This window comes from Crotalus tigris, unplaced genomic scaffold, assembly GCF_016545835.1.
Source record: "Crotalus tigris isolate CLP2741 ecotype Arizona unplaced genomic scaffold, ASM1654583v1 scf7180000017775.1145084777:2100578, whole genome shotgun sequence".
Classification (NCBI taxonomy): Eukaryota; Metazoa; Chordata; class Lepidosauria; order Squamata; family Viperidae; genus Crotalus; species Crotalus tigris.
In genome coordinates, this window is record NW_024096626.1 from 330,912 (window position 1) to 345,258 (window position 14,347).

The following is a 14,347-nucleotide window of genomic DNA, read 5'->3' on the forward strand; positions in this document are numbered from 1 at the left end:
AATTTCAGGGAAACACGGTACTACTGTTATTGTTTTCCTGTTTGCCTTAAACCAGACCAGTATGCATTCATGATTTCTAACCATTCTACCTGACTACTGGTTTAACGAAGCATAGCTGTTATGGCATATTGGAGTCCAACACATCTGGAGGCACAAGTCTAATTTAAGATATAATATACCATAGTTCCAGTTTCCCCTACAGTAGGGGTTGCCAACCAAGGGTGCTCGCAGCCCCTGGGAATGCGAGATGATATTCCAGGGAGTGCGAAAACTTGGGTTTTCAAAATTATAGTGTATATGGATAATCCATTGACATTATTTCAAACTTTTGTAAGGAGTGCGAGAATATATCAGAAGCGTTCTAGAGGTGCGGCGTATAGAGGTGCGGGGTATAGAGCCGCTGCCCTACAGTAATTGCCTCATGAAGCCCTTTTTGTATTTCTTCCTGAGAAATATTCCAGGCTTATACAGGAATAATGCACTTTTCCTCCTTCCTATCAGAAAATATTTCATTATGAAACCTTTGTTGGGCAGTTTGCTTTCCCTTCCCTTTCCTTTGCTGTCCTTCTTTAGAATATCCTACAGGAGAGGGGAAACTACATAGAAAATCCATGCAATCTTTATTATTATTATGGTTTGTCACTGAGTCAGACAGATGTATAGAATCTATTTGGCATTTTTATCCAACTATCGAGACCTTTCCAAGGACTTGGGATAGGCAGATATTAAAGTTTGATGACATTAAAGGTATCATCACAGGATGTAAGCTGTTATGAGTAAAGCTGTCTTTTGCAATTGACTGACAGTGATTTTGTCATTGCCAATGGCTTTCAAGTGGTATTCCAGTTGTTTTGGGATTGCACCCAAGGTGCTTATTACTATTGGTATTACCTTTGCTTTCATTTGCCAGAGTCATTCTATTTCTATTTGCAGGCCTTTGTATTGTGTTATTTTCTCCAGTTCTTTCTCTTCTATTCTGCAGTCTCCAAAAATTGCCACATCCAATATCCATTTTTTTTTTTTTGTCTTTCTTATCAACAATTATTAAGCCTGGGCTGTTATATGGCAGTTGCTTGTCTGTTTGAATTCTAAAGTCCTGGAGCACTTTAGCTTTTTCATTTTCTATTACTTTACCTATTTTATGGTTCCCATCAGTTTTTGCTTTCAGACAAATGGTATTTATTGTAGATCTTCTAATGCAGTTATTATTTATTATTATTAGATTTTTGTCTGGTGAGTATCAAAGCCACTGGCCTGGATGAAAACCAGAGCATCTGGGAGTACATGAATAAGATGGCACCAAAAGATGAGCTGCTGAGAGAATGCCTGAGGCGGCAGCAGATGTGGGAGGAAGATCAAGCAGAGGAAGTGCCATAGCAAGATAAGATAAGGTATGTATTATTGACAGACAGCTGAAGTGGCAGACACTAGCAATGGCTGGAAAGGGCTGGACTAAAGACAGCACTGAAACACTGAACATAGCAGCACAAGAACAGGCACCAAGAACCAGATCTATAGATGGAGGGGTCTACCACACTAGACAGGACTCAAGGTGCAAAATATGAGGAGAATCTGGTGAGTGCAGGTCATAATAGCACTCATATCACCCTTTTATTTCTTATTGCTTCCTGTGCATTGTTATGGGATTGCTAAGTACTCCTGTACAATGTGATCTCATTCTACCTTTCCATATACTCTATAATCATTACTGCAATACCAAGCAAATTTCAAAATCGTCTGTTTAAAAACAGTCCCCTGGAAAACGGCATTCCTCATTGATGAATATGTACACTTACTCACTACCTCCTATTTTGCAGTATTAAAGATAGTCACAGTTATTCTTCTGCCAAAGAATAAAAACAAATAAATGTATGGCATCCATTTTCACTGCTCATCTGTAGGACAACTTTAGCATCAATGTCTCTACATCAGGGATATCAAACTGGTGGCCCGCAGGCCAGATGCCTCACGTGTAGGCCACACCCACCCTGGCTCTGCAAAGGCAAAACACGTCACGATACATCACATGACGCGATCGAGTTTGGCACCCATACTCTACATTATCATAATAGTTCCCATTTTTCAGATCAGAGACTTATGTTTATAATTTTTTCCTTATTTTGAATGATATAGCTATTTAAACTTGTTTACTGTAATACCATTTCACCATTGTGCTCCTTTGGAAAAAGAAACAGGATATAAGGAATTGAATCAGACAAAATAGCTCTTGATTATTTTTTTCTCTAAAAGACAGTCACTACATTTTGAGTATATATATACTCGTATGAGATTGCAGCTAACCAAATCATTTATTTCTCCCAACAATATATAGAAATACATACTGTGGTTAAGAAAGTATGTAGACACATAAATACAGTATTTTAGGCAGGAGAAAGAATTTATTTTTTGTCTGGATTAAAGGTAAAGATGTTTTTGCTCCTGATAACTACTTTCATACAATCTTCTTGGCAGGGTTACAGATTGGTTTGCTTTTGCTTCTAATTTTTCCACTAGTTACTAGTACACTAATCCCTACTAGTGTAGTAATAATAATAGTAATATTTTTTTAAAAAGAGAATATAGAAAAGAAAACATTGCCCTAAGATGACAATCTTTTCCTTGCCAGTATTATATTTTACATTTTGAAAGATTTCTTAACATTCCATTCGTTCATTATAAAGATGTACTGTTTATTCTCAAGCTTTTTATTAATGCATAGTTTCAATAAATAAATTATATTAGGAAATAATATAATTGGTTAATTAAGTTTTCTTTAGACCTCTTTTCTTACTTTCTGGTGCTTCTGAAAAATTGAACTATTAGCAGAATTCTTCAACAAATTCAAGTCCAACAAACAGAAAGGAACAAAGGATTCATTTTTAAAGACAACTTTGACAATTCTCATTGAAATAACAGTGATAATAATGCATTTAGAAATTACTCACAAGATAAGAAAACAATGCAATATAAAAAGATCAATTGCAAATAGCTTTCACTTATTTTTATTTCACTTGATTTGTTAATTCCCAATTAACGATTTGTGTCTAAAGCAACTAGTAAACCCGACGGTTTGTATTTTCCTACAGTACATTTTATTTCAGTTTATATATTTTTTTTTTAAAAAATAACGTGTTAGAGGAGTTTTTCCAGAAACAAACTAGTCATTTTTCCTGATTGCAACATGATGCAATTTTCTGATTGCAGCATGCTGCAAGACTTATAGTACTGTAAAAACCTTTATTCCTTTTTTTTCCTTTCCAGAGAAAGCGGTATAAAGTCTGTGAAAGATAGTCATTATGTTCCAATGCCTTATTGTGGTTTATAGGTTGCCAGGGCAACACACTCGCTCCCGTTCTCTCCCTCCCCGCCACGAGATATTCACGCTGCTCTTTCAGTTGCCACTCCTTTGTTGCCACGGGCGCTGGAGCAGAAAGAGACAGGAAGTGTTATTTCTGATTGGGCATTGCCGAGACTTGCTTATTAGCATATCCGGACGGAGTCTGACTAGCAGCATGCTCGGTGATTGGCTGAACCTGGAGGTGAGGCTGTGGGGTGATCCCGGCAGGCCGGTAACTGTCGGTCATTGACGGGGCTCAATTCCGGGAGGCGGCACGGGGAGGTTTTATGCGTGTGCGTGACCTCCTTTGCCCCGAAAAGTATAGCGCGTCAACTCGGGTCTTCTCGCGGCTTCATAGTCTTTTATTTTTTTCATTCTGGATGGCGGAAGGGGAGAAAAGTTGTAGACATTTGCCTGCAGACTGTTCAGACTACTCCGCTTTGGCCTGCTCGCGGAAGTAGAACATCTGCAGCGGTGAGATTCGTGGTCACGCATCTGAGGCGTGAAAAGCGATGGAATGCCAGCGACCTACTTGCAATACGAATCTAGCAAATAGTTTCGACCTTCGAAATAGTCCTCCAAGGCTAAATTAATTAAATTGATGCGGGATATTTTTTTTAAGCGCGCTACTAAAACCTGGGTATAATATGACGAAAGAGGGAAAAATCAATCTGGATCCTTGTCTCTAGGATATTTAAACTTGAAAAATCATGCTAAATTTTTAGGCACACTTAAGTGGAGTAAAACGTCCAAACGGACATAAGGTTCATCCTCCAGTAAAAGTATATACTTAAGAGAAAATGTGCGCTCTCCTCCCATCCGATGTCTACTATTCCAAGGCGATAATGGCTTAAACTTGAATGTAATATGCCCCTCGAGAAGGGAATAATCTATACACGCGTTCTGTCATCTAGCTGGCTGCACTCGATATTTTTGATCGTAGAAAATTTGCCTAAAAGCAATTTAATATATTCTCGAAGCCTTTGCCGGGACTGAAAGTAGAATTTAAAGGTGTATATATGAAAGTATTATTTTATATCAGATTTTAGAAAAAGAGTCTGTAGTCCAGTCCCGTTAAGGCCGTATTTTGGGAGTTTGGTTTTTTGGGAGCTTTACTCTGATCCCAAATTTTTCCCCGGCGGGATAAAAACCGCCGGGAAGCCATTAGCTGCTTTGAGAAACTAGCACCAGGAAAGGGTTAGTAGGCCATCCCCCAGAAGAGTTGCATTTTATTTAAAATACTGTAATCATATGTGTCCCGCAGACATCTGCCTATTTTATTTGAAGTTGAACCCGAGGAAAGAGGAATGACCTCACGCCTAGAGCGCATTTTTTTTCACCAACTAGAAATTGTTTGTGGGGTAATTCACGGAGCTGAGTAGAATTTCAAGGCAGGTGTCTTGAGGCAGAGCGATACCCTTTGACGCTATCAGCGTTTTAAGAGCCAGGTCTGATTAGTCGGTCGCTCACTACAGGCTCAGCATTTTGTTGTTGTTGTTACCGTGTCAGAGAGGCTCTAAGACTGACTCTGACCCTAACAGAAGCTTTGGGTCTGAAGTCTGGTAAGAGATCGCTACAAATATGGTGCCCTCCTCAAGACGCCTTTGAGCAAGAAAACGGTGAAGGATTGGCGAAAGCTTTTAGTGGGGAAAGAAAGAAAATGTCCCGCCTTCCATTGTTTGCGGAACTTGTTTGCTCTATTTTAAGGTGTAACCGCCTTTAACAGTTGCCAACGTTTTTGTCCTTTTGAGTGCTTTTCGGCAACGATCACACAGCATTTGGGAGGCTGATTTCAATTACCTGTTTTATTTTATTTTATTTTTTAAATGATACTCTGGTTGCCTCGCGATGGGGGGGGGGGAGCTAGAAGAGACTTGAGTTATTGATGCTCTCACAAGCGGGGTTGTAAAAGGAGAGGAAACCCAGTCGCGTTTGTTTTACTCACTCCTCCACGGCAGCCTGAGAATCTGCAGAAGAGCAAGCTAACTCCTGCTTTGTGGGATGCTGCAAAGATTTCCTTTGGCTCACATAGTGGGGTGAGAGGCTCTATTTGATAGCTTCCCCTCCTCCAATCAACACCAGTGCGCATAGGGCCCTCCCCGGTGGATGTTGGTGAAGAGGCGGAGCTGCGTGTCGATCTTGCTAGCAGAATCCGGTATTACATGTGGTCACTTGGAAAGCAGAGAAGCCTCTTTTTTTCTCCTTCCCTTGCTTCACTGCAAGGGGGTGGCCCTTGGAAACACCTTATTTTAACATACGGGCTATAAATACTGCTCTGAGATAGGGACGGATTGAAAGACTGCGGTAGGCATCAGGACGCCCGTGGAGCCGGCTAGCCGCCATAGGTAAGGCAGCGCTTGAAGCTCGCGGTGAGCGCAGGGGCGGCGGCGCGCTTATTTTGGTCCCTCGGCTGCCTTCCATTTGCTGCTTTGAATGGAAACAGCGGCGAGGCGATTCTTTGGAGCAGAAGGCTGGGTTTTCTCGCGGTTTGCGAGTAATACATTTGGGATCGGCAGGAGAAGAGTTACTTCAGACTCCCCTCCCCCCCTCCAAGCGCGCCTTTTGCATTGAAGGAAGTTTTATTTGCACGGGAGGAGAGCAGATGCGAGCCAAGCCGGGATTCTACCGTCTGGGTGGAGCTGGCAGTCCAAAGGCGCTGTTAAAGAGACGCCCCTGTGTGGCTATATAAGCGTTTTCCATCGAAGGAGAGCGAGGTGCTTACTGCGCTGGGTCCTCGACAAGAAAAGGATTAGCGTTGAAGCAATGAGGAGTAGGAGATGAAATGGCTACAGAGGAGAAATACCCGAGTGAGGTTCTGCTGCTTGTTCCCGCGTCTAGAGAGATGGGGACAATGGTTATTTCGGTGCTTTGGTTGTGCTTATAACTGTTCTCCTTTACCCGTGTATTTACAGAAATGTGCTCAGTTTAATTCGGGAAGCGGTGGGGAGGGAATTGCACTGACGGTACATGAAGGTCGAGATGAGAAGAGGGTGGGGTTTTGGTTTTTTGTTTTAGTCCTTCAGTAGTTTATTTTATGATTTAGCAACAGAGTAATACAATTATAAATTGGAGGAGGAGCACCATGAAGAAAACTGTAAATTTTATAACAGCCAGGCACTTGATGAGGGGCAAGGGCTCAAACCAGCGAGCGGGCAGAGCGGGCAGCCAGAGCTGATGCGGCAAGGGTTTGGGGCAAGGCACGGGGCTGGTCTCAATCGCCATCTTTTGTTCTCCTTTACAGCCACTCCTTGCAGCAGAGGCTTTCTTACGCTGAGCCTGCACTGTACCTAACATTTGAGAAAGAAAGTTGGAGAAATACCACTTAATCCTTGGGAAAATATTGTAGAGAAAAGGAAAATAGTGGTGGTCTTCCTTTTTGGAAAACAAACTTAACTCTTGGCAGCAATTTTTCTCATTGATTCCATCTTAACCAGCTAGACCTTCCTTAAGATTACTTCTCTCCTGTTTCCATCACAGTCGGAGAATTTGCTTGCTCACAGTGCAGCTTACCCAACAATCAAGATGATGCAGATCTGTGACTCTTACAGCCAAAAACATTCCCTCTTCAATGCAATGAACCGCTTTATTGGAGCTGTTAACAACATGGATCAAACAGTGATGGTGCCCAGTCTTCTTCGGGATGTGCCTCTCTTGCTGGAAGAACTGGATTCAGGGGGTGGTTGTGGAGAAAGGGAGGCCCAGTTGACTCCCAATGACAGTACCTATTGTTCTTGCAGAGATATGTATAGTCACTATATGTTGCTCAAGTCCATTCGCAATGACATTGAATGGGGTGTATTGCAGCAGGCAAATGAGGAAACCACTGGAAGGAAGAAGGATAAGCTGAATGGGAGCTCTGGTGCCATGGACATAAGTCGAGGAGTCCCTGAAGATGAGGAGGCGGAGGAGGATTTAGAGAAGCAATTTCATTATCACTTGAGTGGGCTTCACACTGTGCTCTCTAAACTCACCCGCAAGGCCAATGTACTTACCAACCGCTACAAGCAGGAGATTGGAGTCAACAGCTGGGGGCACTGAATCAGGGAGGGGGAAAGCATGGCCTGCCTGCCTGCCTGTTTGGGTGAGAAGTAAAAAAACAAAAACAAAACAGAAAAGGGGAAATAGGCATTTGGAAAGGGCTAAAGAAGAATGCAAACAAGAATGGTGTGTGTGTGTGTGTGTGAGAGAGAGAGAGAGAGAGAGCGCGTTTATGGGAGATTTAAAATTGTAAAGAAGGAGTATATCAAGGTCAGTAGTAAGAGTAGGATGCAGTATAAAATTTTGTGTCTTGAAGAGAAGAATGCAAAGATAATAAAATGAAAGGGACTTTTTATTTTAGAATTTTACTGTTGACTACTATAACTTTTGGGAGGCAGGATGATAAATTTCTGCCTAAACTAGCAGGCATAACTAGGCAGCCAAGTATAAAGTTTCCAGATTTTGAAGACTCAGAATGATGTATAATGGCCCTGGCCAGTTACTGAAAGAGTTTGTTGTAATTCCTGGGAAACTGCACAAGTGCATGTGGTGGTGGCAATTGTAGAGAGGATTGTATCACTTCTTTCCTGATTTTGCACTAATTTTGTAACATAAATATATATATGTGTGTGTGTGTGTGTGTGGATGTATGTAAGAACTTATCAATTCTCTGCATGCTGTCAGAATTGTAGACATCTTATTTTTTACCAACGCACAAAAATGTATATTAACACTAGTTAAATATGTTTTTTAAATATACAAGGTGAACAGTTATTGTTCATCTTTAGATACAACACTTATCTTTCCTTACTGCATAGAACTGGTTGAGATGAAACTGCAAGTATGCTACTTAAAATATTTTTGCAGTGGATAGAACCAGTTAGCTAATGTCCACTCATATTTCAGTGGAGAGTAAAACCAATTACTTAATATACACTCATATTTCACTGGAAAGATAGGGTCCCATTATTGTACATGTGTTGAAGATTATTTAAACTTTTTTATTCAGATGTGGAATATATTCTAAAATAAGATATATTAACTAAAGTTGATGTATGTTTGTATACTATGGCTCCACTTGAATTAAATGCTAATGTTTACAATACAGCAACTCTAGATATTCTTTACAAGAGAAATTAAATTGTTTTAATCAATTTATTCAAATGGTGTAGGAGCAGTGTTCTCTGTTCACAACTCTTATTCCATGGAGCAGATGATCTTTGCATTATAATCCAAATTGTGTTGTTTAATTTATGTATATGCTGACTTTCTTTGATTAAATTCAAAGAAATGCAAATAGGGCTTCTCAGGGCATTACATTTTCAGACCTTTCGCAAAGTGGCTGTATCATGTGTCTTCCACCCAACCTCTCTTCTGTATCGGACAGCACTTCTCAGAGCTCATTTATGTCCCATGAAATCATCTGTTTATTGGTGCGGTTGGCTTTTTTTAAGGTAAACACTCAACTCCTGTTTCTTGATACTGGTAGTATGAAAGTGGCTTGTCAGTATCTTATTCTAAGATGTTTTTCAGACTACCTAATCAGTCTTACACATCTGAAATTTATTCCTTGTTTTCCATCTGCATACTAATTAGATTCAACCTTGCTTAGGTTTCTGAGCATAGGCAAAGTAGGCCAGATATTGTAATTTGTAAATAAATACCCATTTTGTAGTAGATCAAAACAAAATAAAAACTATTCACCCTCAAGATATACAAGATTGTCTGTCCATATAACAAATAGTTTTTCATACAGTATATACTCCAAACTTGGTTATTTAAAAAGGTATCCATCTTACTAATACTTACTAATACATAATCAAATTTACATTGCCAAAATTGCTGTAGACATTGTAGGTAAATGTTTTATCAGATGTAATGTAGTTTACAATCAACACCATTCTTTGAGTTTAAGATTTTGAGGACTATCCTTGAAATAATTATAATACTGAAAGAATAGCCATAGTTTTTTCTTCTATCTAGACTTACAGCCAATTCAGAGTATTTATATTAAGAAGATCCTGACTAATCCGTAATCCTCTTATACCTTCTTTATACAATAGGCTTATTGATTGGTCTTTCAAGACTACCTTTAATGGTGATGTTTTAAACCATGCAATTTTAAAATGTAGAGAGATAAAAGGACCCTTCAAGATGCAATTATATCTTTTATTTTGTTTAAAATGTGGTACTATTGCCTATGCACTACCCTGGATTACATTATAGTTCAATAGCAGCGAAAAGATGAAGGATAAAATTTATCTAAAACTAAGCAAGAAGTTTTCCTATCTTTGGGGAAGAGATTTTTTAAAGACTATTTCTAGATTACTTTAAAAATAAAATGGCATACAATGAAATTTAGATTTCCTGTAAATATATATTTAAAAAATAAATAGAACGTGCCACCAAGCCCATTAGACTTACAGGATGCTTTTCCACATAACCGAAACAAGGCATGCATTCTTTTTGTTATTTTTGACACTATTGTATCCAAGAGCAAGCAGATTAGAGTCTTCAGGATTCTAATATATATGTCACTAGCAATACAATACTATTGTCCTGTTTATGGATCATGTGGAATAAAACAGTTGTGTCATCAGCCCAAATCCTTAAATGTCTTACACAGAGCTTTCTTATGCAATCTATCTATTTGGGATAATTTCTTTTCATAGTCCACAAAAGAACCCCAAGCAAACGTATACACATTACATATATGCAACAAAATTTATAAAATATGTAACTTACAGATTTTTTAAGTAGAAGGACCACAACTCGTGACTTGTGATGGCTTTACATGAAATATATCCTTGAACCTGCAATTTTGTCACTTCAATTTCCAGCAGTAAGTTCTGTTCAACTCAGTGGCATTACTTTACTTTTAAGTTGGCACGATCATGCTACAAGTCTTTTCTTGACCCCCAAAATACTCAGCATTATTCCATTTTTTAAAATTAAATGGGAGGTATAAGGGACAGATTTAATATATTGTGGAAATTAAACTTTAAATAATTAAGAGGAATTCATATCTACCCTTGTATTTCAAGTTAGAAATGTCAAGAATAGTTTGGTTATAATGGTATATCACTTGGACTTGGGCAAGTATTTTTTCATATTTGTACTAAGACCTAGTTTCAGTAACTGGCATCCTTGAAAAATTGCCCTGATAGGATAGTAAAACTTCAAAACCACTGCCAAAGTGTAATCCATTTTAATTTTTTCTATCATATCCTGGCCATTATGTAAGAATTTTAAGTTGTCATTATTTCATGATGTATTGCATTGGACAAAACTCCATTAAATATTCCAAGGTACTTTATTGTGAGAAATGTAAAATGGTAGTTCATAACCATCCCTTACTCAAGATAAGTTGTTCCTATAGAAGAAGCTCTAACATAGAAGTATATGTAGGAATGTGCTTCATTCCTTATGTGTGTAGTACACCATAGGAACGTAGGAACCTCCTTATGACAAAATCTTGTCTATTTTCATAGTTTATGGCCTTTAAAATTTTATAAATTGGATATGCCACTAATCACTCTGAAAAATATGTATGAAAAGCACGTGATATATCACTGTGCTATGGTCTCTGTCTCAAAGTACCCTCCTTGAAAAATATTAAAAGATGTATGGGCTGAGATAACGTCACAATTTCAGTTCCGGATCTTGGAATTATTTTTTTTAACCATTTCAAAACTAACAACCAATCCCTATTCACTATCATTAGGGTAATCCTGCATATATTTGTGCTATTAATCTGTGAATCTGGCATGTATAGAAGGCCTCCTGAATGTTCTCTGATTTGATTGAAGAGTCTCACCTATTTCTGCTGCTAAGTTACTTTCATTTGTAACACATTTCAACCTATTTCCCTGGCTACTAATCTGATAATAACAATGCTGTTATCCAAATAAACTGTTTCCCTGTCATCTGCAGTGTCCTTATCTTGTTACTTGTCTTGGAATCTTTGCAGAAACTTCAAAAGTTCAACCACTGGAAAGTTCAAGGCACAATTGCTATGAGTGGAAAGGAATGTTTTTTCTAAATTTAAGTTGTCCAAATTATCTAGGTCAGTGGTTCTCAACCTTTTTAATGCCGCGACCCCCAACCGGTTGTAAGTCGAGGACTGCTCAACCGGTTGTAAGTCGAGGACTACTCAACTGGTGCAGCACCGTTTGCAGAATGGGACTTTTGGCGGGCTCAGCAGGGCAGAGACAGCCTGGACAATTCCTATTGGCTTTTGAAAGCCAATAGAATTAGACTCTATTCAAGAGAGTCTATTCTATTGGCTTTCAAAAGCCAATAGAATAAAAGGGAGTAGCACAGCTAAGGAAAAGGGGAGGAAAAATGGCGGACTGCGTTGTTTGGCGACCCCCGTGAAATGGTCGTTCGACCCCAAATGGGGTTCCGACCCACAGGTTGAGAACCACTGATCTAGGTGGTTCCATCATAAGAATAGGTGTACAAATAATTCATTTAATAAAATACAGCACGTGGTCAAACAAAGGAGAGTTGTATATGATATATATGACATTTTATTAAAAGAAAACATCTTAAGCAAATTCCTTTCCATGTAACCTGGGGGATATTGGATACTAGCCAAACTTCACCTCTGTTTCTAAACATAGTAAAATGTTTAAAAGTGGGATTTGCAGTGCAATATCTTGGCCTTTGGGCACTTTCACATATTATTTCACTGAAACCATCATGAAAGGGCCTTTGATTAAAGAAAGAATTAATTAAACTTGCTTTTGTTAAATGATTAAAAAAAAGTTCTTTTTAAATTAAGAACCAGTCAGGGCAAGATAACTTAAGTCCATCTAAATGAGTAAGGAAAAAGAACCTAAGAGAAAACTTTATCCTGTGATCTGATCCTTTTAATATGTGGTAGACAATTTCTTCCAATCAGGATTGATTAAATTGTAACAATTTAAAGTCAAATATAGAGCTATAAATAAGAATCAGTTAACCTATAGTGTGAGGAACTGGACATATGATGGGAGGAACGGGAGTGAACAGGGCACTATGGGATATTTGCTATTTAATAAAATTCCCCATGGCAGCCAGAACCATGCATACATACAGTATGGGATCTGCTAGGGCAGTGGTTCCCAACCTTTTTAATGCCGTGACCCCCAATCGGTTGTAAGTCGAGTACTAAACTGGTCGTAAGTCGAGGACTACCCAACCAGTCGTAAGTTGAGGACTTTCTCTGCCTGGGAGCGCCGCGCATGCGTGGTGCCGCCCCCTGCGCCGGCTGAGGCGTAGCTGGCAAGCGGCAGGGACGGAGCAGGCTGACCAATGGCTGGGCCACCAGCTGGCCCAGCCCAAGGGAGGTAAGGCACCTGCCGGAAAAGGGGAAAAAATGGTGGACAGCCTTGCTTGGCGACCCCCGTTAAATGGTCAATCGACCCCAAATGGGGTCGCGACCCATAGGTTGAGAACCGCTGTGCTAGGGACATGAAAAAAATTACCAAGATACTTGGGTGCTGTAAACCAGGAATGTTTGGGAACATCTAGTCATTTCTGGCACCAGATACATTTTCTATATTTCTAGAGAATTGTAGTAATCTCATGATACCTAAATTATTAGATAGATTTCAATTTAGCTGAATAATTACAAGTACTGTAAATGCCGGCTTATAAGACGACTTCCGCGAGCGCTGAAATCGGCGCCAAAGACGGGAGTCGTCTTATACGCCGGAAATACTGGTAGTTTCCGGCGTATAAGACGACGTTCTAGGAATGCGGCCCGGCTATAAAGACGGGGGTCATCTTATACGCCGGGTCGCCTAATACGGCGGCATATACGGTAGATAGCTTGGAGGGTAGAGTCAAATGGGGGGGGGGTGTCATGAGGTTCTGTCATGAACTCTGTAATGTTCAATAATCTTGTTAATGGCCTGGATGAAGGGGTAGAGCAGTGTTTCCCAAACTTGACAATTTTAAGGCATGTGGACTTCAACTCCCAGAATTCCACAGCCAGCATTGCTGGCTGTGGAATTCTGGGAGTTGAAGTCCTCATGCCTTAAAATTGTCAAGTTTGGGAAACACTGGGATAGAGAAAATGACTGAATTTTTAGTCATCTAGCACTTTAGAAGAAAAAGAGAAAGTTGAAGTTTTGAATAGTGGGCCAAAATGAACAGTATGGTATTTAACAGGATTATGCAGAAAGGATTTGGATGATTATCTGATCACAAGTTGTTGCACGTGACACAAGTTGAATGTGAGTCAACCATATAATGCACCTCCTAAAAAAATGAATCTGTTTTGAGATGCATCAATGAACATATTGTTCACATCATAGAAAATACAGTAAGTTGCTTTTACCTCAATCAAGCCCAATGGTGTCAGCAGGCTGTAGTAAAAAAAGTAGATGCAATAGTGTAATCCAAGTTCTGCTTGTTTTTTATGTGTCATTTGTGCATTACATTAAAAAAAACAAGCAAAACTTTGATTGCACCATGACTGCCATTTTGACTTTTTTTCCCATGCCCTATGAATATGCCTGATTAGAGCCCTACTGGAATATTGTGTTTTTGCATCAGTCTAAAAAGGACATTGAGAAACTGAAGGAAGTTCAATCAATGGCTACCAAAATGGTGAGGGAACTGGGAACCCAAGAACTATGAGAAACAATTAAAAGGACCTGGATATATTTAGCTTGCAGAAAAGACTGGGGGAAGATATAACAGTTTTCAGCTGTATAAAGGATTGTCATACAGATGAGGATGTTGACTTGTTCTTTGTTGAGTCAAGAGGGCTGAAACAGAACCAATGGTTGAACTACAGAGAAGTAGATTCAGGTTTAGCATTGAGAAAATTTCTTTGATGTAAAAGCTGTTAAACAGCAAAATAGATTGCCTCATGAGGTGGCATTGTTCCTACAATCATTCCTCTTCTTGTAGTCACATGACCCTACTTTGGGCCCTCAGCAAGACGGCTGCATTTACAGCTGTTTGCAGTGTCCTGTGATCATGTGCCCCTGTTTTATGATGGTTTTGCCTAAAACTGGCACTTTTAGTTTTTGGCAA

General features: G+C 39.4%; 1 protein-coding gene across 5 annotated transcripts; it reads left to right on the forward strand.

Annotated features, from left to right (window-relative positions):
• The first annotated feature begins 3,520 nt into the window (after positions 1 to 3,520).
• Positions 3,521 to 11,241, forward strand: MID1IP1 (MID1 interacting protein 1). Of its 5 annotated transcripts, none has more exons than XM_039342160.1 (2): positions 3,521 to 3,539; positions 6,579 to 11,241. In XM_039342160.1, exon 2 carries the CDS (start codon positions 6,860 to 6,862, stop codon positions 7,373 to 7,375), a length of 516 nt encoding a protein of 171 aa, XP_039198094.1. In that variant the 5' UTR covers positions 3,521 to 3,539; positions 6,579 to 6,859; the 3' UTR covers positions 7,376 to 11,241. The 5 variants fall into 5 exon arrangements, with proteins under 5 accessions (XP_039198094.1, XP_039198095.1, XP_039198092.1 ...); XM_039342161.1 differs by lacking the exon at positions 3,521 to 3,539 and adding an exon at positions 5,322 to 5,682 and having other exon boundaries at positions 6,815 to 11,241; XM_039342158.1 differs by lacking the exon at positions 3,521 to 3,539 and adding an exon at positions 5,420 to 5,682.
• Positions 11,242 to 14,347: the final 3,106 nt, after the last annotated feature.